Raw genomic sequence first — 27,919 nt, 5'->3', positions numbered from 1 at the left:
CCACAGAGGATAAATGTTACCTCCCTCCTCTGGGAATAAAATAAGATGCCAGTTCATCTTCAGCAGGTCAAGTCAGCAAGGTAAGAAGTTTGCTTTTTTAACGCATCCACCAATGAGATTAGAAAATTAAAATGACTTAGAATCTTCCCAAAATACATACAAATAAGTAAAGAACAAATAAGTAAAGCCCTTAAACCTTACACACACTAACTCGTTAGTGTCCTGAGAGAGTTGTTAAAAGCAAAACAGATGTTTTGCTCTAGCTGGAGATTAGAAATGTTGTACGTGTCAAAGGTAGAAGAGGAGATCATAGTTTTCGATTTCTCAGCCATATTCCAATAGCAGGGAACAAACTTCAATATTTGCAATTTGGATAACATATGCTGTAGATTTAAGCAGGTAAAATGAAGGTCAATCGAGCAGTCAGTCCATCAGTGGGTCCCCAGGCAGAGGCACGTATCTCTTGGGAAGGCTTCTTTTTAATTCTACAGTGCACCAACTTGGACTACTGTCTACATGGAAACACGTTAAAATGCTGAAATAAAAGCGATCCTTTGCACCTCTCCAACTAGGAAGAAGCCAGCCTGCTTAGAAACACCTACAAGGATCCCAACCTTTCCTGCCAGCCCTGGGCATGCCCTGGGCGGGGTACCCCCCACTGGCAGGACTCAGTACACATTCTGGCTGCTGGTGGGCAGAGGGCAGGGCTGAGGGAGGTGAGAAGCCAAGCAGCCTGCACACCCAGTCCTCCCTGGAGAGGGCTGTGCTGTTTCCTAAATCATGAAAGTGGATGTTCACACTGAAAGAAAGCCAGGGGTGATCCCATCGCCCAAGAGGCCTGGCAGGTGCTAGCCCTGCCTTGCTGGGAAGCCCTCTGTGCAGCAGCCGAGGTCCCAGGACTCAGGGCTATCACCATGCCCACCATGATACTGTGACAAAGATGAACAGAAGCAACACCAAAAACTCTGTCATGGAGAAGCTCTTGCTAAGTGCCCATGTTTGTTTTAGTAACACTTCCATATAAGCAAACGGGGCTCTCGGAAGTCAATGAGTGTTCAATAAATCAATGCCACCAAATGAACGAATGATCAGAGTAAATGACAGGATCTGGGTATCATTTTGGCAATGAGACTCAGAAGGTCACTCCTGATGCAAGTCTGCTCAGGCCATGCAAAAACTCAGTTGAAACCAACAGAAATCAGGAAATTAGCGTCTGGAGTTCAACACTAAAAACAGAATAAAAAGAGAAAGCCTACATTAAATAAATATTCTTCTATGAAAAAATGCAAACTTATGGGCATCAACATAAGTCTTCCTTATATTCAGAATACTTCTCATTAGATTTGTGCCTCAAACTGAAATGTACAGGCATTGTGAGCCCCTTTGGGCACCTGCAATGGGGCTGCCACCTGTGTCCTACTTCACCTCCTGGATTCCAGGGCACGAGTCCCTGCAAAGCCTGCCCTGTCACCAGAAGAGCAAATAAAGGAAACCAGGTGGGGCTCCCCCTCCACCAGTGGCCCTGGAGCCTTCTTCCCGGCCCACAGAAATTGCGAATGTCCCACTCGACATTCCACGGTTCTCGGGCACTATGGTGACGCCTGCTGCTAAGACAGGTGTGCGAAGGGAAACACAGGCGTCACAGTGATGTTCAGAGAAGCACAAACTTAGAAGCCAGCACCGTTTTCACTGGTCAGCTTACCCCAGTGATTTGTGAATAACCACGTGAGCTAATTCAGCGAGTGTCTGAAAATTCATTTCTTCAGCTCCTCCCAGCATTTCCACTTAGGGAGGCTTTCAGTTCCACTAAATAAATGAGAATATAAATAATTAACAGCAACACTATAAACTAGGTGGGCCCCAGGCTCAGGAAGAGCACCCCTGCACCAGGAAAACCCCCAACTGCTCTCATACACATGCGCCCCATCTATGTGAGACCCAGGCAACACCCCTCCATCCCCAACTAAAGAAAAAGCGTTTAAGATTAAAACAAGTCAAGGATAAATTTCTACTATCAGGAATGGCTGACCAGGGTGCTGAAATCTCCCAACATCTAGTCACCCACAGAAGAGCTCACATTCTAGCAATCTTTTCTAAGTAATAGTCAGGATGTGCCTACCAGGATCATAATCTTCCACAAAAATGCAACAGGGAGAACAGCTTCCGTCTGGTGGCTCTGCTACTGCTTCCCCGCCCTGTTCCCTTTAGAAATACGTCTTTCAGAGCAAGAACGGAATCTCTTCTTCCACACAGCAGCCTGTAAGAGCTCTGCTCAGTGCTGATGCAGCCGTGGGAAAACGTGCAGGGGCGTCAGTGGCCAGTTCCAAAACCAGATCTGGTTAAGGCAGGCAAACAACTAGTTACCTTTACCAGCCAGTCTTCACCAGCAGTAGCTGTACCACCCAGAAATGGAGCTCTGGGACTCTTACAAACAAGAACCTACCCCTCTCTGCAGTACAAGCTTGGAAACCACAACTGAGAATGCCTCCTCTCCTCTGCGTCCTCAAAGGTCAGCGAAAACTGGGAGCCTATGCAGCTCAGCGGCGACAGCTGTGGCACCACCTCCTCAGAACTCAGGACATCCACAGATGTCACAGTTCACAGGCCCATGACACATGATTCCAAAACCAGCTATACTGGGCTCACCTCCCGGGGCGGGCACAGCAGTGGACAAGACTCAGGAAGCTTAAGTTTTAGGAGAGGTGTGAACAGCTCAGGAGCACGAAAACCAGCAGAAAACAGATGGTGCTGAGCGCTGTGAAATAAATCATCAGAGCAACGTGACAGAGTAGCCGGCAGGGGCTCGCTCTGAATCACGGGGGTCAGAGGATCTCCTCTGAGGAGACACTGACATTGAGCCCAGAGCCCAGAGCCCAGAGGCAGGCAAGAGCTCAGCCTGTTCTCAGGACAGAGAGGAGGCGAGAGTGGGTAAGGGACCTGCTGGCTGCACAGCAGAGAACATAGAAGGCCAGGCACTCGGGCTGCAGCCTCGAGAGGAGCGTGACATGAGGGGCCGTGGCACGTCCTAAACTGACACGGGCCATTCTTTCCCTCTTTCACTGTTACTAACCTGCCAGTGTATGCTGCCCTAAACCCTGAAAGCAGGGGCTATGTCTCCTCACTTCTTTCTTCCTTGACTGGGAAGTATGCCCAGCACACTGCTGCATACAAAAAAGGCATTTGTTGCGCGCACACACACTGTTCATTTGTTCAGATGCTTTGAAGAACCCACATTTAAAGACTTGCCACAGGAATCATTCCCCTGGATGTATGCAGTTTTCACCACTACAGCAGTTGGATTATACTGGGAAAATAAAACACTTAGAATTAAAATCTCAGTTGACAGAAATGCTTGCCTACCTATCAGTGAAAAGAATTTGGCTGGAGTTTTCCTACCAACACAAAAGTAAATAAATTAGCTATCTGCCCAAAGGGAGTCCCCTTCTTACTGAGCATGGAAAGGCAGGGAAAGGCCGTAGGCGAAGGCTAGCACCACCATCACATGGGCCCCCTTCCATGCCTGCCCGTCGCCACCTACTGGACAGCCGAGGACAGAGATCTGTGCAGTTTCCAGGGCCTGAGACTTCTGGAGTCAGTTAACGGGGACAAATAATTGAAACTGACACAGGACAATTCATGAATTTGAGAAAAGGGCTCCTAAAAGATTTAGAAATAACTAATAAAATATTTTCTTACCCTAGTAAGTCAAGTTAATGTACCTCATTAGAGGTTTAAAAAATTGTGGTGAAATTTGTTTTTGTTTTAAAAAAGAAAAGAAAGCCCTGGCCAGGTGGCTCAGCTGGCTGGAGAGTCGTGCCATATACCAAAAGTTTGCGGGTTCAATTCCCAGTCAGGGTACATACCTAGGTTGCAGGTTCGATCCCAGGTCAAGGTGCATAAGGGAGACAACATATTGCTGTTTCTCTCTCACATCAATGTTTTCCCCTCTCTCTCTCTCCCTCTCTCTCTAAAATCAACACAAACATACCCTCTGGTGAGGACAGAGAAGGCACTAGTTGAAAGAAGGTTGAAGATCCTAAAAATATGAAGTATTACTCTACCACTTCTAGAAAAATATTTAGAATGAAAAAAAGACTACATTTTTTATTCAAATACAATTAAAATAGAGTAATAAATCAAAACTACAGACTACTGAGCAAATGCAACCAGAGGGAGCCACCAGGGCCAAGAGGAAATGGGGAGAGCTGGGTCCTGGAAAACAAAGTTCAAGACGGTTTTCAGGGGCGAGGGGGCTACAGGAACAGGAGCTGCTGAGTGGCTGAGTCCATAGTCATGAACTAAAGCAATGTGGAGATCTCTGGGGACCACGTGAGAGTCTCTGCAGACTAGACTAGTGCCCTGAGGGGGCAGCAAGATGGGAGAAAATAGAGATATTTCTCAGCTGGGAATATTTAAAGGCCAACGGGAATAAGAGAAATAGTGAAAGAGCAGACTGACTTGACAAGGGGACGAAGGGCTTGGTGGAGGTTGTCAGGCAGGTAGGAGGGGAGGGCAGGAGGAGCGGGAAGGGCGGGAGGCTCCACAGGTGCACAACCTGTACAGTCACACAGGCAGGGCCCCCATTCAGATGGGCCCCACCCTTGGTTTAATGCTCTGCTGTCACCATCTTGAAATTCTTTAAAATTTTTGAACAAGGGGCCCCTCATTTTCATTTTGCACTAAGCCTCACAAATTATGCGCAGGCCCAGGGAGGTGCTGGCCTCAGCACCAGGAAGGACAGCTCGGCTGCCAGGGCAGGGGAGGGAGTGGAGAGGCAGGGTCAGTGCCATCCGACAGTGTCTTTCTCTGTGAAGCAGAAAAAGGGTCATTTGCCATGAATGAGCCAGATGGCAGACAAAGGGAGAGAGGTTGAAAGTTCACAGCAGAGTGGAGAAATCTGGCAGGCTCCACCTTAACCCAGCAATCAAGGCTCATGTCACCTATACTAAGACAATTCAGTGTCACGTGCCTCCTCATACGATACACTAAAAAGGGCACACGATCACTCTTGTGCTATTTGCTATTCCTGTCAGAGCACATAACCTCAGCGCAGTCATAGGAAGCCCAAACCTAGGGACATGCTACAAAACAGCAGACCAGCAGTCTTGAAAAGAGTCAAGGTCATGAAAGAAAGGGAAAGACAGGGGAACTGCCACAGATTGGAGGAGATTAACTGGATACAATATGAGATTATCCTGAAACAGAAAAAGGAGATACGGAAAAAACTAGTAAAATTTAAATGAGGCTTGTCGCGTAGTCAACAGTACTGTATGAGTATCAGTTTCGATGTTCTGATCAGTGTACTGTGATTATGAAAGACAGTAAAATTCAGGGAAGCTGTGACAAGAGAGTGCGAACTCTGACTCCTTTTCAACTTTCCTGTAAATCCCAAATTACTGCAACATAAAAAGTGTAAATTTTCATGTGGATGTTTTATTTGTGATTTCTTTAATGTTATCAGTAATTCCAGGAACCTCAGTGGACACCTTTGAAGTCTAGCACTACTGCGTCAGACATGTTCCTGCTTCTCTATCAACCCAAAGAATCTGGAACAAAAGAGGAAGCTTATGTTCCCTGTAGAAATTATAACTTTGAACAGGTCATAGAGCTTTACGTTTATATAACGCTTCCCCACATCTACTGCATCGCTCTGCGTCACAGCCTCTTGGCAAGAAAGGGGGGTGGGACTGGAACATCCCTTCAGTTTTCACTCCTCTGCCTGCCCTCCCCTGTATCTGGAAGGCTACTAAGTGGGCGTGTTGATTAAAGCCTTTAGAAGTGTTGAGCACCTATGGGAGAACCACACAGGTTACAGGACTATCAACAGAGTTCCTTTCTCAATTTTAATTTTAATTTTTTCTGAAAGCTTACAGAGTCAGCAGTGAATCCAGGTCAGATGTTGCTTTAGAAAAATGAGGTTTTACAAAGAACCTCAGATGACACATCTGCTTACACCTGGCATAAAACCCACTCCAGGTAACCATTCCAAATGGGTGAAGCCTGCTAGTCCAGAGCCAAGGGGAGTTGTGCCGCTACTCTGCTGCCACCCAGTGGCGCATGGGTGCCAAAGCACCTTGCCAGGGAGCAGGAGCCCAAAGAACTGGGCCCTCTGCAAAGGGCATTTTCTCTGGAATCCAAAGTCAGGAGGAGACAGGGAGAAGGGCTGTCCCTGCCTGCCACAGCACTAAGGAGGCGGGATGTCAACAGGGGAGAAAGGGATGTATTAAAATAAATACTGCACTGAAGTGTTTTGTCCACCAGATTGAGAACTGCTCCAGGGACTAAGCTGAAGCCAAAATATGTTTCAGGCACTCACGGAACAGACCCCGACTCCAGACTTACCTGCTTTGGGTCAGAGGTAGCAGGGCCAGGAGCTGGAGATTCCAGTACTATGGTCATAGGCCCATCGTTCTGGATGTGGACTTGCATGTAGGCACCAAACTTGCCGTCTGAAAGAGCAAGTCAAACAGTCAGAAGAGATAGAGACCCCAGATTACCCCATCTAAAAAGCACACCTGTATCAGTGTAATCAGAAAGCTGGGGAGTAGAAATGGCCCACCCCACCAGCAGTGAAGGAAATACAAAATTAGTCAGCGGAGGTGCCACCACACACCCTCTACAGACTTGGCAAGAATGAAAGACCTGGCAACACGAAAGGAGGGGGGGAATGTGGGTTAAGAGGACTGTAAAATGGCAGGGGAATAAACTGGTGTAACTACTTGGCAGGGCATATTGGTGCCGTACCCAGTAAAGTTCAAGTTGAACAAGCCCTACAGCCTTGGAATTCTACTTTGGTGAGACTACTCTAGAAAGTCTCAAGCATAAGGAAACATTTAAAGGTTCATTCTGGCAGTGTCTATAAAGGAAAAGAGTGACCACAGCCTGACTGTCCCCTCGGTGGGGGAATGAATGCATAAGCACTACCTTAATTCCTCAATGGGATACTGTAAAGCAGCCACATCTGTCAACGCGGCAAATTTCAAAAACAAGATGCAATCTTTAAAAAGTAACTGTAAGAAGGATACATTGTTATAGCATTTATATGATTTTTTTAACAGCAATACAAGTTATATTATTTATGGATATACATAAGTGTGTGTATGTGCCCGCACACATATGAAAAAAAAATGGGCAGGAAAGACAAATGCAACCACAGGATAGCAGCAACGTTCATACTGAAGAGAAGGTAGGAGGTGGTGGGATTTGAGAGAGATCTGAAATAAATGTGACCAACTGGGTAGCAAGTACACAGGTATCTATTTTCTGTATGTCTCTTAATTTTTTTTTTTTAAAGCAAGTTTTGTTTTGTTTTTTATTGATTTCAGAGAGAGGAAGAGAGAGGGAGAGAGGGAGATAGAAACATCAATGATAAGCGTCATTGGCAGGCTGCCTCCTGCATGCCCCCTGCTGGGGATCGAGCCCACAACCTGGGCATGTGCCCTGACCGGGAATCAACCGTGATCTCCTGGATCCTAGGTCGGCATGTTTCATAATTTTTAAACAATATAAATATAAATGAAAAGAAAGCTCAGGAGATAATTTGGGGGACTGTAGCTGGCCCACATGCCCACACAGAGTAAGGCAGAAGAAGGTCCTGCTCCCTCACTGTGGGGCAAGAGGCCGGTCAAGCAACAGGCAGCACCTCAGGGCAGAGCACTGCAGAGAAGCCTTACTCCTCGCAGGACAGGCTGCCAGAGTGGGCCACTCGTCTCCCCACTCCATGTTCCCTCCTCACCCCACTAAGGCAGCAGAACCATCCCGATCCCAGGAAATGCACTGTCTGCCTGGCCACAGGCTGCCCCCAAAAGATCACTTCTTTGTCCTATTCCCAACTTTCTGTTTTAACACCAAACCCACTCGCTGCGTCTGATCAATCCCCAAAGCCTGACTTACATTTATAAAGAAAACCAAGAACATGCTTCTCGAGATGATATCAGAATAGTCATAATGTCATCTCCATCCATCCAAGGGCCTCTGTTAGGCACTTGGCTTAAACACTGCTGATGGCCTTGACAGTAGGGAACGCTGCTTTTGACAAGTAGGGGGGTTACTTGCATACCACCCCTGAGAAATCCAAAATTAAGGAAAGAGTTGGGTCCACAGAGTAAAGTTAGTTTGAATCCTCAGAAACCAAGAGCCACCAAGAACTCTTCTGCCCCTACCCACCATTAAGGAGCAGAGAGAGTATGAGATCAAGTCCGCATTTAAGAATCACTCACCGCTTTTCACTCACAGCAACTGCACCAAGCTCCGTGCTAGACACCGAAGAACCAGCTCAAAGGCACAGAGGCCTGACACCCATGAACCCTGTGGTCTAATGTGAAGGACAAACGGGCACATCGTGATGATGACCACGAGGGCTCCTGGCCCTCAGACCAGAGAGGGCTCAGAGTCCCTACCTTGGGGGATGGGAAGGGAATCAGAAAGGCTTCTCGGATGAGCCTACACAAGGTCCAACCCTTGAAGGGAAACCAAGACTCAGGCTGGAAAACAGAACAGGCCAGCCCCTGGCAAGATCTGAGGCCTTGAGCAAGTTTCTTAACCTCCCAATGGCTCGGTTTCTCGCCTGCAACACAGGGATACTAACAAGAGGAAATTTCAGTGAGACGATGCATGGAAGTGCTTGGGACAGTGGCTAAGACGTGGTGTGTGCAAAATCAGTGTTTGCCCTTATGAGGAAAAGTCATGCTCAAGACGCTGCACACAACCGGAACAAAGAAGGCCGCAGCCAGGTGCTTCTGAGAACCACGCTTGTCTGAACCCGTCCTCGTAGGACCACGAGGTACAGGAGCATATACCAGGCTCTCGAGACACCCTTAGGTAGAAAAACCTATTTCATTTCTTTGCTCTGGTAGTTACCAAACTCCCCTGGGCAGGGAGCCCTCATTTCACCGGGAGCATCCTTTAGAGTGCCAGTGACCCTCTGGGAGAGGCCAAGGAAGCAAAAAGCCCAGGGCAGGCCAGCCTGAAGCCTGGAGCGGCTCTGCTCTCAGGTCCCGGGGTCCCTCGGACACCAGGCCCGCCACGGCGTGAGCGACCTCTGTGAGCCCCTGCCACCACCACCACACAGCTTTCACCTCTGATTCCTCCCCACCTAGTATCACTATCACTCCCTGCAGCCGTCCGGTCCGCAACCTCGCGGAGGGCCTTAGGGAAGTGCGCACAGCAACTGTTGCTTCCTTCCGAGCACAGGCAGCAGTCCTGAGAGCCGTGTTAAAAGCACCCGTGCTGTTCTCCATTTTTATAGGCACGATTGTCTAGTTCCTACGGGCAACCAGGCGGGCTCAAGTTAATGGTGACTTCCCGCGACCTCCTATCAAGTTAAAATGGCCATTCATATCTACAGAGTTTTTGTTTTATCCATGTCAGGGAGCTAAAAAGACATCAGCTGAGAAGGAAATCATGTGTTTAATTGCATGCTAAAATTATGGCTACAATTAGTAGCAAATTTCAGCTGCTGCACTCCTCAGGGAAGCCGGCGGCAGGCGCAGGGGGGAAGGAATTATTTCCGACCTTGGATTCCTGTTGCCAGGATATACGGCACATGCTTCACCGTGTTTATCATTCCAAAGCAAGAAATTTATTTCCTCTTCCTGTTTCTCTTCCGCTAAGAGCAGAGCTATTATGTGAATCTCCATTTGTACAGACAAAAAAATCCAAAGACAGGTTTTCAGAGGCCTTAAAATGGTAACATTTTTTCCAGTCTAGATCAAAGAGTAAAGCCCCCAAGAAAAACTATATTGGCCAGGGGAAATAAAAACATTTGTTAAAATAATCTTAAAAAACAAAAGCATATCTATAAAACTACATCTGGGCTCCAATGGTGATATGATCAAGTTGTCCTTAGGCCTACAAATCCCGGGGTTCTGTGCGGAGCTGGAGGAGAGGCACGTGTCCGACACGCCTGTGCCGCCTTCCAGCAGGAAAACCCCACCGGAGCCAAGCCTGCTGTGGCCTGGTCCCACACCGCTGCCCAAGGCCCGACCCCAGCCAGGGCACCCCTTTTACCTTAGAAGCCGACGAACCATCCCTTTAAAAGCTGCCTGGCTGACTGTGACCACCCTCAAGAAGCACTGCCCTGCCTCTCATGCCGTCTGATCTGGAACGAAAGGACAGTCCCCCTGGGAGGGCACGTGCACGAGGGTACACGCGAGTGAGGCGGCCAGGGCGATGTCCTGCCGTCACTCCTGCCGCTGCCCACGGTAGTGCCTGGGCAAGTAAGGGGGGAAGGGCAAGAACCACACCGAGGAAGCGCTACCGAAGAAAACCTCGGTGTCCAGAGCCGGCCCGGCACGGCTGCCACCAGGCTGGGGCTCAGCCTATCTCTGGGGACAGCACCTGGACACAGCCTTGGGCCAGCCCATGAGCACACCCCAAAGGCAGCCCCCTCTGCCACTCAGGCTTCCCCTTAGTTCCACTTTCAGCCTGTTCAGGGCCTGGGCAGACGAGCATGAGGGTGCTACTAACAGAGACCCCAACATGGGTATACAGGCTGGGAACCAAGAAATCAGCAAATGTGTGGCCCTGGGGGGCTCAAAGCAAGCACATGGTGAGGCTAGGGCCATGCGGCTGGAGGCGTTCATTCTAGACATGCAGCCTGCACCACGCCCGCAGCCCATGGAAGTACGACCCTGTCAGGCTGCGGGCACTATGGCAGCTCTGTCCACAAGCACCCAGTTGCCTCAACACAGGCAGAGTGCCCCTTGGCACCACCTCCCAAGAGGGCTCAGCTGATGCAAGGTGCCACCATTGGGGGAAGGAGTTGAAGATAGCAGCCGACACACTCAAGGGGGGCCTGAAAAGCAGAGGCGGGGCTCTGGGAATCAGCAGAGACGAGCAGCTCAAATAATGGCACTTCCTGCGTGACTAGTCTGGGGAAATAACCGGTTGTTGGAAAAAGGGTGCATTACAAGGCCCCTGAGAGCCAAGTTTCTCAGAGAACAAGGCCCAGGCCCCGGTGGGCAGCATGAGAACCACTCTCCAATTCCAGCCACATTCAGGGCCATGGAGGGGACTGGAAAGGCGATCCCAGGACCCTTCTGACTTCATTCCAGGCTCAGGTCACCCTTATGGGTGGTCTCTGCTTGGCTCTGTAGCAGTTCAGTCCACTCAAGAGAGATGCCTCCTCTGGGCAGCAAACGTCTCAGGCGTGGGACTCTGTGGCAAAAATCACTGTGGGATAAGCCCTGTGACCAAGGACAGAGAGTGCCTACTCACAGGAGAGTGAGGGCACCTGTCACCAAATGGGGCCACCCAATTCCCAGCCAAAGGGGGGAAACGTGCATTAACATAGTAAATGCCTAGGATCAAAATTGACCTCTTGCTGGGAGGTTAAATTCTCATCTGAGCTGAAACTCTGAGGTCATGGATTTGGTGCAGCCCTTCTTGCTCAACAAGCAGGCTCAAGGCATGGCTTTCTCTGACCATCAGCTTTGCTCAGATCTCTCAGCTCTGCTGAAGTCCTAGCCATCACTCAGCCTGGGATAACTGCATCGGAGGCTACCTGGTCTCCTCACTGCGGTGGGAATGAGCATGTGCAGAGACAAGGCAGTGTTTGAGGTGCCAAAGGACCTACATGGACCCCTGTATGAAACAGCTCAGAAGCAGCTAACTCCATCAGGCATGGACACCCCTTTGCCAAGAGCAACAGAGTAAGAAACCAGGGAGGGCAGTTTCTGAACTCATCAGGACATTTAATTTCAGACTAATTCCTGTGGACTTGAAAGCCTTTGTACGTGAATATGACATAGGATTTAAACTTGACGTGCAATTTTTCCCTGGGACTGCGATAACAGAAGAGGGTTTACATTCAAATTTCGTGCATCTCCATGCTGATGGCATTATTAGTTTCTTGCATATTTTATTATTGGAGTATACTGATGTCATCACTTAACCTTGCAGAACCTCTGGTGTGCTGGGCTGGGCAATGTTCTGGGGCACAGTTTGGGACACAGACTAGGGACTAAGTCTTCACTTTGAGAGCACAGTGACCTTGGAGGTGCTTCTACAGCAGTGTTATGACCCAGTTCAGAGCCTCTGGGGACAAAAGACAGACAGCAGGAGCAACTTCAAAGATTTCAAAGGCAGGGTAATAGAAGATGGTGGCAGAGTAGGCAGAAGTTACACTCACCTCCTCCCAGGACCATACTGGAATTATAACTAAAATATGGAACAATCAACCTGAAGAACCAACTGAAGACTAGCTGAACAGAAGGCTTACAACCAAGGACTTACAGAAGAAGCCACATGGAGACTGGTAGGAAGGGTGGAGATGGGAAAAGGGCTGGCCCTGCTCCCACATTCAGTGGCTCAGAATCCAGAGGGATATGTCAGCTGCAGAGATTCCACCCTAAGGAACCTGGGGTCTCAACACCACGCCTGGCTCCCTAGCCCAGGGCAACAGAGCAGAGAAGAAGTGCCCACGTAACATCTGGCTATAAAAATCAGCGGGGATTCTGTCCACCAGAGGAGACAGACACCCTCTTAAAGGGCCCAATGCACAAAATCTCCTTTGCAGCCACTCACCCGGGGCTCTGGCAGAGGGAAGGCAGCTTGGAGCAGACTAGAGTATTGCAAGGACAGGCTGGGCTGTGTGGCTCCAGGAAGAGAGCTGAAGGGTCAGCCACCAGGGTCCCTGTGCTGAGTTCCTCTCCCAAACGACTCACAGATGCCATCTTTCCTGGGGCAGTCACTGCCCTCCAATCTGGACTATACAATCCCACCCTCTCAGCGCCCTGTTACCCCACCGGAGCTCAAGCCCTGCCCAGGAGTCTGCTGCCCGGGCCTGTGGTATACTCTCTTGAAGGGATCTTGAGGGCAAACTCAAGGAGAATCAGACAGAGTTTTGTGGCTCTGGGGCAGAGATCTTTTCCTCTTCCCACTGACCTAGGGCCAGGGGACCCCAGCCAGGCACTGCTGGACATAGCAGCCCCTCCAAGCACTGGCGAGGAGCGCCCTGCACCCAACAGCGATAGCAGCTCCTCTGAGGACCAGCCCCAATGGAGAGAGTTTGCCATTTAGGCAGAAGAAAGGTATAAACTGTGGCCACAGAGATGATGTAGCTTAAGTGTAAGACCAAAAAGACACATGCAGGAATAAATAAGGAAGTTGATAAGCAAATTTCTGAAGAGAATAAAAGGAAAGGAAGGAAGGACACAAAACATTAACTGATTTGGCCAAAATCAGTCCATATCTGCATTAAACTTCTGCACGACATCATCAGCCTGTGCCGCACTCAGCCGGCCTTGCCATTTATCAGCAATGTAGAAGTGGCCACGCTGTGATTTCCTAAATTTACATTAACCACAGCCCTTTTCCAAAGCACGTAAAAAAGGCTTCCGCTGAAGGTTCACTCACGCTAAAATGTTTTAAGTAGCGAAAAGAGTAGAGCACTAAACAAACCCATAAAAATTAAACACCAGCCATGAAGCAAAAACTAGACGCTGTCTTCCTCCTCCTGGCGCCTTCTCCTTGCATGTGAACCTGTAGGGGAGCTGAGGCCATCGCAAAGCTGCAGCCCTCCTTAAATGTCTTTCCACATTTCTTAAGCTCTTTGAGCCCACGATAGCTCAGACCCCACAGAGAGTGCACAGGCTGCTCTTTTTAATACCATGGCAGCTTCTGATTTGCCGAACAAAGCCGACAGGTGAATGCTTCCTGAGCCCACTACAAACAGCTCAGAGTTGGAACAAGAAGCTTGAGAGCAGAAATCTTTTTTTTTTCCTAGCTATAAAAGCAATGCATGCTCACCAGTCAACTTTGAGAGTGTTTAAGACCTCCCACTGATCAGTATTTTTAGCATTTTTCTGAAGGATGGAAATTCCTGGGGGGCTGCAGAGGGCGACATGTGAATCCAGTTTCCTGGGCCCACTCAGTCAGTCTGGGGGTTCAATAAAGCACCCTCAACCTCTGGCTCATTCTGCAGTAGAGGGAAAAAACTGAAGAATTTGTGCTAGTTTATTTCCCCCATAAAGCAATTATTTGAAGAGCCAGAGGAGGAGGAAGATCCTTTGAGAGCACCAAAGTTATGAGCTATAGAGGGTTAAAGATGGCCCCAAATTCTTTGGCGTTGGTCGCAAGATGGCTCTGCGTCCCCCTCCCTTTCAATCTGGGCGGCCTGAGAGTGCTCCGACCAACAGCCTAGTGCAGAGGTGACGCTGCTCCACTTTTCAGGCCCAGTGCCAGGGGCCTGGCTTCCTTTTCCTGTCCCTTGGGACACCCGCTCTTGGAACCATGCCCCGAGAGAAGCAGCCACCATGTTAGGAACCCCACCACCCTGCGTCCGCCAGGCTGCGAGGAGCCAGGAGGATGAGAGGAGGAGGGAAGAGGAATAGAGGCACAGAGGCCGCCAGCCGGTGTGGCTCAGTGGTTGAGTGAGACCCATGAAGCAAGAGGTCACAGGTTTCAATTCCCGGTCGGGGCACATGCCCGGGTTGCGGGCTCAATCCCCAGTCGGGGGCATGCAGGAGGCGGCCGATAGGTGTCTCTCTCACATTGATGTTTCTCTCTCTCTCTCTCTCCCTCTCCCCCTCCCCCTTCCCCTCTCTGAAAATCGATGGAAAAAATATCCTTGGGTGAGAATTAACAAAAAACAAAACAAAAAAAACTGAGATGTGCTGTAAGTATAAACTACACACCAGACATAGAAGACTTCAGTACAAAATATATATATAAATTATTTCATTACAACTTTTTATATTAATTACATGGTAAATTCACATTTTAGATATAGTAGGCTAAAGAAAATACAGTTTTCAAATTAATTTCACTTGCTTCTTTTCACTTTTTTAAATAAGGCTACTAGAAATTTAAAATGACATGTGGCTCACATTTGTGGCTTGCACTGTGTTTCTGTCGGGCAGGGTAAGTAGACGGACAAAGGGTGTCGGGGGCAGTCAGAGGACACGTGCAGCAACAGGCAGTGGCAGCAGCCGTTATGCTGTGTTAAGTAGGTAATAAGCACAAACAAACTCTGTGACAAAGGAGAGGCCGCAATGCAGATTCTCCCCTCCCAGGTCGGAGGTGTTCCAGGGCCCCCCCGCCTACCTTTGATGAGCTCGGGCCTGTACGTCTTGCGCAGCTGCTCCAGGAAGCTGTTATAGAAGCTCTCGGCCTGCTCCGTGGGCATCGCCAGGTGGAAGTCGGGCTTGTTGCCCTTGAGGACACACTGCAGGGTGAACTGGCTGACGCACAGCACCTCGTACTGTTTGTCCATAACACTCTTCGACCAGTGCTTGCCACTCTCATCATCAAACACACGTAAGTTTAAAATCTTTCGGACCCTACGGACAAAAAGAGCAGTGAGAGCTACCTGAAGAACCGCAAGCCCCCCAACACATTTCATACCCCCGACACGTCACCAGCATCCTGCCAAACAAGAACATAATGCTGACTCCATCGTTTAAAGAAAGTGTGACCTTGGGCAAGTTACTTTTCCACTCTATGCCTGTTTCCTTATCATTAATACAGGGTAACAGTGGTCCTACCTCATACCTCATAGGGTTATTTGGGGATTTCCCTTTTTTTTTTTTTTGGTGGGTCCCTCTTATTTACAGCAGCTGCCAGTGTCAGTAGTAACTAGAGTCAAGATGACAACCACCCATTATATGCTCCTTCAAGTTGGGGATATGTCAAAACCTGGGTGCAATTCTAATTGTTTATAGAAGGATACAATCTTTACACTGGAATAAATGCTACCCCATTTTTACACCCCTTCTTGGAGCTACTTAAAATGAACAATTTAGCAAATACCATGGAGAGAACTTGGAATTACTGCAAATATGCAAGAAGATCTGGAGGAAGATACCTTAACAATTGTGTCACATGCTCCTTAAGTCTTAGAGGGGCTTCCCCTATACACGTGGATGACCAAGGACAGCCACCTTGGCAAGGAAGACTAGGTAACATTTATAAGATGAGATTTCAGGAGCATGACAAAGAACAGCCTGCATGAAAGCTGAAATTCCACCACTGGAAAGCCACCCGGGATGTTGCTGAAGACGCATTCAAGAGCTCTACAAAGAGTAATTCACTGGCTCTTTACGCAGGTACTCTCTGTAGTGGGCACTTTTCATCTCCCCCTCCACAGCCACGGGGTGTCTTCTGTTGAGTTGAATCGCCTAACCACCAAGATAAGCACCAGCTCGCTAGAATGTCAGAGCCATAAAGAGGTTCACCCCAGAGCACCAGTTTTTAACCACCACACACCACTCCACTGCTTCAAGTATCCAGGGGACAGTATTAAAATACCAACATCCTTAAAGTGGTAATGAACTATCCTTATCAGTCATCAACACCTTAGCAGGAATTGGATTCCAAGTCTGATTTTCAACCTACTACAAAAAGCACCATTGGGTGGAGTTACATCGAGGCTCTGGACACCAAAGGGCAGAAAAAACAGATTCGAGCATCTGAAGGAAGCTGTCAAGGGGTGCTGGGGCGGGAAGGGGGTGGTAAACATGGGGAGGGGGAAGCTGCCAGTACTAAGACAGCCAGTCAGGCAACAGCAATGACAAACTCCACTACTTTAGTAAAAGGAGCACTGGCTTCCAGGTCAGGTAGCACAGATTCCAATTCAGATTTGGGTGTTTGGTAACTATGTGTATGTGTTTCTGGGCAAGAAATTTAAACTCTCTGAGACCCAGATCCTTATGTGTACAATGCACAACTGGGCATTTTAAAAATGCATTAAAAAGGAAAAATTATTCATAAGAGGCTCGGTTTTGGCATTAAGAGAATGGTTCTCAGATGTAGCAGCAAATAGGGACTGAGGCTAAGTTGTACTCCTGCTCTGCTGCCCACTTAGTGGGTAACATCTGACAGATTACTCTTCCTCTGTCTCATCACTGCAAACACGAAGATAACCATACTACATCGAATGTCACACTGATCAAAGTAACAGGGGCTCACCTTATACGAATAAAATACTATAGAAGTTCCTAGTATGTGTGTATGTGTGTGTACATATATCTCATCTATAATAGGCTATAACTACCACATATCCCATTCAAAGAGCAATGACTTAGAAATCCACATCTTACATGTGCTCCAGTTCCTTCTGTGTATCTTCCAGAGAAATACCCAGCAACACACAGATGCCCTGTCCAATGGCACTTATCTGCTCTCCTCCAACTAAAGGAAACAAAAGGGAAAAAAGACTCAGAACCAAATAGGTACCATGAAGCACTTTTAAATAACCACAGGAATGTTTGAATATCACACATACTTCTTATAACTTCTTCGGCAAAGACAGCGGGTATTAAAAAATGAAAGTAGTTACGTAAATGCAGTAAGACGATCCTAATTTATGTCCATTCTGATTTTATATCTGGAATGAATGAGCTCTGAAGTGAACAACCATTAAGCAGGATTTTAGGGCCACAATTTCATGTACGTGACCTTGGGTAAGATACATGAAACTTTCTCTGATGGAGTTTGCCAATGTGTAAAAACAGAAGAGTTTTCCTGCCCAGAGAATCCAGCTCAGCTATATTAATTCTCAGGAGATGCCTGCTGGTTTTGAATCAGCAAATCTGGTAACACAATATACAGCACAAAATGGAAAACACTTATGTCATAAAAATAAAGAAATAATGTTTTTACTTACTCCAGAAAAGATAAATGTATTTATTATACACAAAAACCACTGTTTAAAAGTTAAGCTTCAAGTCAGCGAACTTCTATTATTTCCCAGTTTAGTACTAAAGTTGCGTTCTAAGCCAATGATCTCCAAATCTTTTTGAATAATGCACCTCATCTATAATCTCTGAGCATTTATTTCTATTCCAAACATTTGTGTATATACTTATAGTTAAATGTATACTCTACTACCATTAGGTGTTGGCACAGTACTTAGGCCAAGATGCATCATTACGATGGAAAATCAAAGCCCATACTTCAAACATTGATCTTCATAATTTTCTATTTTTTGGGAGCCAACTTTTTGCCAAATCTCGTTAGATTATCAATGTTTTGTTTATCGTGTACTAACCTAATGTTCCAATTAGAAAAGGGTCAACTCTGCCATTTCCTTGTTTGCTTCTGCTGGATAATAATATCTATACCTGACAAGGAATCACAGGCCTCGCTGTGTTGCCATATCCTGCAAGCTAAGAAAAGAGTGAGACTCCCCTCTTCTTTCAGGTACCCGACAAGTCACCACCCAACATTCAGACCCCAGGAGAGTGCCAGCATCAACCTATTCTGAAATACCTGTCAAGCTTACTTTCTCTTAGTTTTATACTAAAAAAACAAATATTTTAATATTTTCTTCTGTGCTCCTTTTCTTACAATGGACTATGAGTGATTTACTGTTCTCTGAGCCACTGACTCAAAAGCTGAAACTAAAAAAATCTATCCTAACATAATAAGGAATAAATGATTGGAGTATATATTTTCTTATATTTTTTAAATTTTCTCCAAAGTATGTTTTAAAAGCTTACAAAATAATGATTGTTGAGCTATACCCACCATTAAAATATACATTATAGAAAAATTAGGAAACATAAGAAATAGGAAGGAAAAAAGAACAATAATATTATTGTAATATTTTTTTTAATATTGTATACAAATCTTTGTATCTCATCTTTTCTCTTAACGTTGCATAAGGATTTTTCCATGTTATGGGCTTTTTCTAAACATCTTTTAATAGTTGCATTCCATCCAGCAGACTGACTAACCACCACAGGGGTACATTTGTTACAATTGATGAGCCTACAAGGGCACACCATAATCATCCAGAGTCCATATTTACATTGGGGTTCACTCCTGGTGCTGTATATACCATGGGTTTGGACAAATACATATATAATGATATGTACTCACCTTTACAGTATCACACAAAGTCGTTTCACTGCCCTAGAAATCCTCTGTGCTCTGCCTTTTCATCCCTCTAAAGTGTTTTCTATAATTAGGACTATCTTCTTAGAGATTTTCAAAAGTATAATCATTATTTGAAGTCATTCAAATCACTATTTGAGGTTTCAACATTTTTACGATGTAGTATTGTCTTAGTAAGAAACAAATTATGCCCCAAAGCCTATATATGACACAATTTGCTCTTATTTTAGACCAGTTTTGCCCCTGCTCCCGGAACAAGTAGAAGAATTAGGAAGTTCAAAGGGATCTTTTATTATAGACTAATAGATTTCCACAGACAAAAACATAAGAATTTTAGACAAAAGGTCACCAGGCTAGAAAAGACCTGAGATATTTGGCAGTTTCTCCATGTACAAGTGGCATCACCCATGAAGCTCTTCTCTGAGAAGTCACAACCTCCCAAATTAACACATAAAAACCCAACGATTTTAGATCTTCTTCCCAACGTTTTTTCTGTGAGATTAGAACGTTGGAAAGAGGGTCTAAAATCATTCTGTTCAGATTTTAGCTGCTGAAGCTGAGCGACAAGACATGGGGGTTACTGCACTATTCACCAGTTTAACCAAATGACTATGTTTGAAATATTTCATAACCAAGCTTTTAAAATTAGATTATCAGAATAACAGGGCAACAAAATTTGGCTGACCAATCTCATAAAGTGAATCTGCCACATAATAAGATATGACTCCTAATAGTCTACTCTGTCCCAACCATAATATTGGAAGTGACATTTTAAAACCCCTGAAATAAATGTCATTCACTTACAGCTACACTTCAGTGGAGCCAGTCATATTTTTAAGGAATCAGAAAATCTCTTTCCATCACAATTCAACTAGAAGGCCTGGCTAACTCCAAGGTCCCTCTAGCATGGAGAGAATTCCATTTTATTAACACCTTCCCACAATGGACACTTATCTTTTTAATAGCAGGCTGGTTTGTTTGTTTTTAACTGAAAGCATCCAATTTAAATAGTAAACTGAAATCACTCAAACTATTCAGCAAATCTCACAGAACACATTTTCAATATTCCAGAACGGAGAATTCAGAGATAAGATCAAAACCTAAATTCTCCAAAACTGAGTCGTTGTTGATGATGCCCATATAAAGCAGACTGCAAGATTCTTCTCAAAAAAAGCAAAAAATCTTTTCATCTATAAATTACCGTAGTTTAGTAACCTTAAATATTAACTGAAATGCTAAAAAAAAACAATTGTTTTCAAGTTCTATAGATCCCTGTGTTATTCTATTCCTTATTACTCCAGGGCCATATCCAAAACCAGTTACCAGAACAGCTTGGAAATCATTAGGCGGGGTCGGAAAGGTGAATCTCAGATCTAAATACCTGTATATGGTTTTGCTGGGTTTGGCTGCTTCTTTAGGGAATTTTTTTTGTTTTGTTCTTAGATGTATACTTTTGCAGACATGAGAACACATATTTGGTATAAACTGGCTTGAAGGATATCTGGAATTACCTGGATTGAAACAATATTATAATTCTGCCAATAGAAGTAGAAAAGGCTAGAGAAAAAAAAATCTAAAATTATTCATTAAAATTTTTTAAATATATTATCTTCGTTTGAGTTTTTAAAAGGACTACCTTATTTTATCTACATGAATCATCTGGACCCTGTTAACAGTGATTAACATTAATCACTGTTCCAATTAGACTACAGTGATCAAGTGATGACGAATGACTGGCTGGCTTGGCCCACAAGAAACTGGAGGGAAAGAGATATTTCGCCCTGCATTCCTTAGGTTCTGGCCCCCTTCCTGCGGGGTTCGGCGAGTGGGGAAGGGGGTGCCCCGCGCGGGGAACTTTCTGCAGCTGGGGGGGCGGTCGCGTGGGTGCACGCCTCCGTCAGGGCTCACCCTTAGGGACAACCGCTCACATCGTGCGTTTTATTGGGAGTCAACTCCACAGAAATTAGGACGTGTAGAAACTGGGCAAAACGGGGAATGTAAAATAGAACTTGGCAATGGGGATGCTCTTGCTCCAGACACGCTCCCTGCGTGTTTGTGCAACAGTCCGCCGAAGCGCGGGCCGTGGGATGCTCCGAGGTCCTGCCCCCCGGTACTCGGGACCAAAACACAAAGAATAAGGCGTGTTCCTCGGGAACCCGAAGCGGAAATCCCGAAGCCAGGAGCGCGCCGGGGCCCGCCAGGAACGTGGGCAGCGACCTGGGGCCGTGGCGGGGCCCGCGCGCGGCCGGGGACTCGAGGCTGCGGGGTGCGAGCTGGCGCCGGGGCCGCCGGGCACAGCGGCCCCGGGGACCGCGCGGGGAAACGGTCGCGGGGGCGGCCGAGGACTGCCGGGCGCGGGGTCAGGGCGGCTCCTCCCGGCCGGGCCCCGCCCGACTGACCTGTGACGCTGGCCCGGGTAACGCGCTGCACCAGGGCTCTCATGGCGGCTGCTGGGCGAGTGGCGCCGCAGCGCGATCCTTCCGGCCTCGCGACTCCGCCAGCGGGCCCGCGGCCTCCGCCCTCTACAGGTGACACCCGGAAGCGTGCCCGGCGGCTCTCTCCGGCCAGGTAGGCGGTGGCCCGCGGATGTCGGCCACGCCCACCCACAGGTTGGCCACGCCCACCTGAGGCCTAACTATAACCGGACCTATCCAGGGATAGGCCCGCGGACGTCGGCCACGCCCACCCATGGGCTGGCCACGCCCACCTGAGGTCTAACTATAACCGGACCTATCCCGGGCTAGGCCCCGCCCCATTCTCCGTCCCCTCCACACGCAGCTGGGCCCCGCCCCAACCACCCTCGGATGCCCCACCGCGGCCCAAGCTCAACTCCGCCCAGACCGGTTTCCGCACGTTTTTTCTCACTTCCTCAGGCCTAAGACCATTCTTTCTAAATCCCAGCTGTGTCCTGAATCCTAATTCTAATTGTGTTCCCGCTTCCTTTGCCCCGGTATCCTCCCAAATTGTTTTTCCCTAGTCTTCCTGACTCGGTGGCTTCTCAGAAAGCAGAACAGGAGCTGCTCCCTAAAATAGCATTTAACTGTTTAAGTATGCATTTGACTTATCCACGTGATGGTAATGCAGATGTACACTGTGATTCTGTAATTCTAATTCTTCCTCTAATACAAATACTAATACTTGCCCTCCCACCCCCACCCCACAGGGTTATTAGATTTAAATAAAAGAGACTATGTAAAAGTGCTTAGAAAGCTGCGAAGGACTATACAAGTATCACCTTAACAAATTATTATCACTGATAAAAAAAAGTTCCTCTCAATATGTCTTCTTCTTACAGTCCTCTAATAGCATTGGTGGGTGTAGAATGATGAGGTTCAGGACAAGCGACCCCAAAACATGGCACCTTGGCACACTGAATATTAAAAGCTGAAGTATGACCCTAGCTGGTTTGGCCCAATGGTTAGAGCGCCAGCCCACGGACTGAAGGGTCCCAGGTTCGAGTGCAGCCAAGGGCACATACCTTGGTTGCAGGCTTGCTCCTCAACCCCAAGCCAGAGGCAACAAATGGATGTCTCCCATACATCAGTGTTTCTCTCTCTCTCTCCCTTCTACTGTCTCTGAAAAGCTATGGGAAAAATATCCTCAGGTGAGGATTAAAAAAATTAAATAATAAAGCTGGAGTTTGAGAAAACAGAAGCAGGAAAGTCCCTTAGACCTCCCGCTGACCCTTGTCCCCTGGAACAGGTCATAAACACCTCATGTGAGAGGTGCCATCCCTATACTTGAAGGAAGGAGCATCTTTATCTCCCAAGAACAAGCCTTGCTAGGTCTCCCCCAGTTTACTACAGTTAAGGTATATTATATCCACAAAGGTATGTTATAGTTTCTATTGAAACATAATTTTTCCCTCTAAAGTCATTATTTTTACCAAAGATAGCCAAGTTAAGTCTAATTTACTTGCAAAATAAGTCATTTCAATAAATTTGGCCTGATTATTTGTGTAAATCCAGCAAGAATAGTAATTAAGTAGATAGGGTCTTTTAAATCTCCTGTGCTGGAATCTTTCATAAGAAATCTTCAGACTGAACTTTTAAAAGGCCTCTTGAGGGCAGAAAAGCCATAGCAAGAACTAGCCATCAGACCGTGCCTGCAATACCTAGAGATCTTGGTAAGTTCTTTTCTCAAGCTCCACAAAATATCCTGAAGTTTCTGCACCTGCCAAGAAGTGACATTTACTCACCTGCTAAGGCTGCTGGGAACCTAAGCAAGCAAGGTACCAAGCCAATATTTCTAAGGGATTTCATTCGCTTCCGTCAGTCAGTCTTAAAACTGTCTGGTCATATCGGAGTCTATGCACATCCCTCTCAAATGTGACATTCCAGTCAAATCTTTGATAACATAACTAGTTTCCAATTGTCTCCTGTTATTAAGAACAGGTTCTTTTTTTAATGTTTTTATTGACTTCAGAGAGAGGGCGAGGGAGAAACATCAATGATGACAGTCATTGACTGGCTACCTCCTGCACACCCCTCCACAGGGGATGAAGCTTGCAGCCTGGACACGTGCCCTAACGGAATTGCACCGTGCCCTCCTGGCTCATGGTCAACCACTGAGCCACCGCACTGGCTGGGCTAGACTTTATCTGAGACAGAGGTAGGCAGGTTCAATGAGTGGCTGGCTGTATTCCAGTCCCTGGTGCCAGGCCCTCCTAAAGACTACAACATAATTTGCTTTAATTTTGAGGTGTCCATACACATTTTTTATAAACACCCCCTTGATTTAAGCTCAGTTATGTGAATTTGTTACTTGCAACCAAGAGAAACCAGTGAAGAGATCAGTGCAGCACTCTAGCACGGGAACCATCTTGTCTCAACTTTGTACTCCCTGTGTCTAGAATATTGGTAGTCACGGTTGGAATTTAATCCATACCTGTTCTGGTTGAGTCTATTTAGTTCATAATATTCTTACCAAGTACCCAATCCCAAGAGCTGCTATAAATCCCAAACTGAACAGGGACATTTGCTGAATGTAACCTTAAACAGACCACTAAAGCCCTGACAGCAACATAAAAGAAATATAAAGTTCATGAACTAGTTTCAGAAAGCAAGCATATGGAAGCTCAATGTAAAATTTCACTTCAACCTTTCACCCATGTAAGTATAGAGAGACACTTCTTGAATATGCAAGTTTACTTTTCTTTAAGGAAATATTTATTGCATATTACTAGTGATCATACTTTACAGCAAAATTAAATTAAATGTATACATTTTCAAAAACATAAAATGGAAATCAAGGCATCTATCAAATTTATATGGTGAAACAAAGTCTTGGTTTCCAGAATTCAGCAGTCAGTCATGATTCTGGTCCAGGGCCACCAGTCCATGATTTCCAATAGTTGAGAATCTTTTCAGTAATTGGAACAAAATCTTCTTTATATGTGATAATCGTTTCCACATAAAACCCTTTCGGGGGCTCAGTTATTTCATCCTTTTGCTCTATTTCACCACCTTTAAAAAATACGGAACATGTGAATTATTAACTTTTAACTTAGGGAGCAGTCATTAAAATTACTTAGCAAAGTCTTGGAAATAAAATAAAATAGGGTAAGACTTACTTAGCTCACGGATTTCATTTGTTGAGACATCTTTTTGTTCTGCTTCATCACCTTTAAAAAAATTGAACACCTGAGTTATTAACTTCTAACTTACAGCAGTCATGTACATTATTGGTAAAGTCTTACAAATAAAGTAAGAACTAGCCCCACTTCTATGAGATTCCTGACACCATTTCCTTTCTGTAAAAAAGAAAAATAAAATGTGACCACTATCGACAATTTAATATTTTTAAACACTCAATACTGGACATGTGCACTTTCAGGCCACTGATAATCTTAATCACCAATGTAATCTTCAGCAGAGTTCCACATAACAGCTTTACTGAGATAAACTTAACATATCATACAATTACTCACTTAAAAGGTAACATTGCCCTGGCTGGTGTGCACAGTGGTTAGAGCGAGAGCGTGAGCGTGCGTGCGTGCGTGCGTGTGTGTCCCGTGCACCAAAAGGTCACCAGTCCAATTCGCAGTCAAGGGCACGTGCCTGGGTTGCAGGTTCATCCCAGCCCCCAGCCCATCTTGCAGGAGGCAACCAATCCATGTCTCTCTCACACTGATGTTTCTCGTCCCGCCCCTCTCCACTCTCTAAAAATCAATGGAAAAAATATCCTGGGATAAGAATTAACAAAAATAATAATAAATAAAAGTGTAACATTAAATGGTTCTTAGTACATTCAGTCTGTGCAACCAGCACAACAATTTTACAATATTTTCATCCACAGAACTAAACCCCATACTCTTTACTGTCGTTCCCCATCACTCCTCCCACTCAGCCCTAAGCAACCACAAGTCTACAAGCAGATTTCCAAGCACTTTTTTTTTAAATCCTCACCCGAAGATATTTTTTCCACTGCTTTTCAGAGAGACTGGGAGAGACAGACAGACAGAACCATGGATGTGAGACACAGTGATGGGTTGCTCCGCATGCACCCCAGCCCGGGGGGGACAGAGCCTGCAACCGAGGTAGGTGCCCTTGGCCGGAATGGAAGCCGGGACCGTTCAGTCCGAGGGCCGACGCTCTCACACTGAGCGAAGCCGGCGCGGGCTCCAAGCACATTCTTTAAAGCGAAGGGACTTCCTTGCTGGTACGGTTTTAATATTCCTCAGCTGGTGTAAGTGCCGAAAGTGTGTGCTCGGCAAAAGCGACAAGGGCTAACGTTACAGAAGCGCCACGCCCATTCTTCAAATTCTTAGTATGAGGGCCTCACTCAAAAAATAAACAAGATTTCGGTAAGAGAATTTAAAATGTAGTTCCTGGCAGGCTGCATTATACCGAATGGCTCTAAACAACCGTCCCCGAGTTTTGTAGAGTATGTGGGCACGGCGGCGCCGCTCCTTTGACCCCGGGCGCGCCCACGGAAGGCTGCACGGCCGGTGGGAGCTCCTGCGGGAGGGAAAGCCGTACCTAACGGATTGCTCTTCTTCCGGCCGAAGAAAACCAAGGAGCCCAGCACGGTCCAGGCGCCCAGCGCGTAGACAGCAGACATGCGCCGGTACCAAGATGAGGCCTGGTCCGGACGCATGGCGCCGGGGGGGAAGGCTTTGATTCTCAGGGACTTTGGGCGTGGGCGGGTCTTCCGGTGGGCGTGTCGCAAGCGCCTCCAATGGGGAGTGGCCCCGATGCATCCTGGGGCTTGTAGTCCGGCAAGTCGCGCCCCGGATTGGGCTCAGGTTGCGGAGCTTTGTTCCGGTGGTTTCGGTGCTTTGCTGCGAACGTACAACCTTCAGTTTCTCTAAGCAAACTTCTCACTTGCAAAATTGTAACGCCTCCCTTAACAGGCTTCAGGTGGTACGTGTAATTCCATTCCTCCTCCAGCTCGGATCTGCGAGGGTACCACCTGTCTCACCCTGCAAACTCATCTACCCCCGTTGCCTTTCTGGAATCCTCTCTGGGTGAGCACCGAGTTCCTCCACTTCAAAGCTAATCCTTCCACTATGCTCTGGGCCCCTTCTTTACTCTTTCCTCCGGGCCTTTCCCATCGATTACACCCTAATTTCTCCCACCTCCCACACATTTTCATTTAATTTTTACCCTTCATCTTACAAATGTGCCCATATCTCACAAACAAAATATCTGCCCAGACTGGTGTGGCTCAGTTGGTTAGGCACCGTCCTGCGCACTGAAAGGTCGCTGGTTACATTCCCTTTAAGGACTTAACACACAAGCCCGGCATGTGCCCCGACTGGGTATCCAACGGCGATCCCCTGGATCATAGGTCGATGCTCAACCACCAAGCCACACCGGCGGGGCTCATTCCCTTTTGATCCCCGGTCAGGGCACAGGTAGGGTTTACTGGTAGGGGGTGTGTAGCAGGCAGACGATGGATGTTTCCCTCACATAGATGTTTCTCTCACTCTCCCTCTAAAAATCAATAAAAAATCTTTTTTTTAAAGATCTTTCGATTGTGTTCACCTTCAGCTTTTCTCTTATCCATGCATTTCTTTAAAGCATAATCTATCCCTACTTCAACAGGCCCAACAAGTTGAGAGCAAAAGTTATGTGCTTGGCAGAGTGGACACTCAAATGCCATATATAGTAACTACTCAGCCATAATCAAACTTAATTTCTAATGCATTTGACCCCACTGACCCCACCTGCTTCTTTTATGGCTTCATAAGCACTTTCTTCCATACCTCCAAATCCTTCAGGGCTCTTTCTACTTTGCCCATCCTCTAGAAATTGGCGTTTTGCCACACACAAAAATTAACTCTGAATGGATCAGAGGCTGAAATTTAAAACTACAAACCTAGAAAAAAAATAGAAGAAAAATCTTTGCCACCTTGGGATAAGTAAAGACTTATGTTTCTTAGCATGAAACAAAGCAAATATTGGGAAATTAGACATTTTCAAAATTAAAACTTTCATTCTTCAAAGTCACAGTTAAGAAAATAAAATAAGCAACAGAATATTCAAAATACATATAGTTGAAAAAGAATTCGTATCCACAATATATAACCACCCTTACAACTCAACCTATAAAGACAACCCAACTAAACAACAAAAAATAAAAAGTAAAGAACCCAACTAAAAAAAGCAGGCAATAAATTTGAACAAATACTTAACAAAGGAAGATACACAAATGGTCAATAAGCACAGGGACATCATTAGTCATCACACAAATGTAAATTAAAACCACAACTAGGCATCATTACACACCTATTAGAATCACTAAAAACTAGACTGAGAACACCAAGAGTTGTAAGGATTTGGAGAGGTGGGAACATAACATGTCACCACCTCTATGCAATACTGGCAGTTTCATTCTTTTTAAATTGATCTTAGAGAGAGAGGAAGGGGGAGAAAGAGGGGGGGAAAACATCGATGCAAGAGTGAAACATCCATCAGTTGCCCAGAACCCCAACAGGAGATCAAACCCACCACCTGGGTATATGTCCTGACCAGGAATTGAACCTGAGACCTTTCATTGTACAGAGACTGCTCCAACTGAGCCACGCTGGGTAGGGCTTGCTTTTTTTTTTTTTAATCTTTTATAGTATTTTGTTTTT

The 27,919-nt window shown here is 46.4% G+C and overlaps 2 protein-coding genes across 2 annotated transcripts in view; both read right to left on the bottom strand.

Moving 5' to 3' along the window:
* DTD1 (D-aminoacyl-tRNA deacylase 1) overlaps positions 1-21,368 on the bottom strand; it is a 90,692-nt gene extending 69,324 nt beyond the window's left edge. Inside the window, exons 1-4 of the mRNA XM_016211977.2 lie at positions 21,237-21,368; positions 17,040-17,130; positions 15,046-15,281; positions 6,343-6,449 (exon numbers count right to left, since the gene is read on the bottom strand). Coding sequence (XP_016067463.2) covers positions 6,343-6,449; positions 15,046-15,281; positions 17,040-17,130; positions 21,237-21,279 — 477 coding nt within the window. The 5' untranslated portion in view covers positions 21,280-21,368. The remainder of the gene's footprint in view (positions 1-6,342; positions 6,450-15,045; positions 15,282-17,039; positions 17,131-21,236) is intronic.
* A 2,614-nt stretch (positions 21,369-23,982) lies between these two features.
* On the bottom strand, positions 23,983-25,952 carry SMIM26 (small integral membrane protein 26). Its single transcript, XM_087818589.1, has 3 exons — positions 25,818-25,952; positions 24,410-24,460; positions 23,983-24,302 (listed from the first exon to the last, which is right to left on the bottom strand). The coding sequence occupies exons 1-3, from the start codon at positions 25,933-25,935 to the stop codon at positions 24,148-24,150; spliced, it is 324 nt and encodes a 107-aa protein (XP_087674715.1). The 5' UTR covers positions 25,936-25,952; the 3' UTR covers positions 23,983-24,147.
* Between the last annotated feature and the right edge of the window lie 1,967 nt (positions 25,953-27,919).

The sequence above is a fragment of the Miniopterus natalensis genome, chromosome 7 (genome assembly GCF_054644295.1).
Source record: "Miniopterus natalensis isolate mMinNat1 chromosome 7, mMinNat1.hap1, whole genome shotgun sequence".
NCBI classification, from domain to species: domain Eukaryota; kingdom Metazoa; phylum Chordata; class Mammalia; order Chiroptera; family Miniopteridae; genus Miniopterus; species Miniopterus natalensis.
This window is presented reverse-complemented; position numbering and strand designations above follow the sequence as displayed.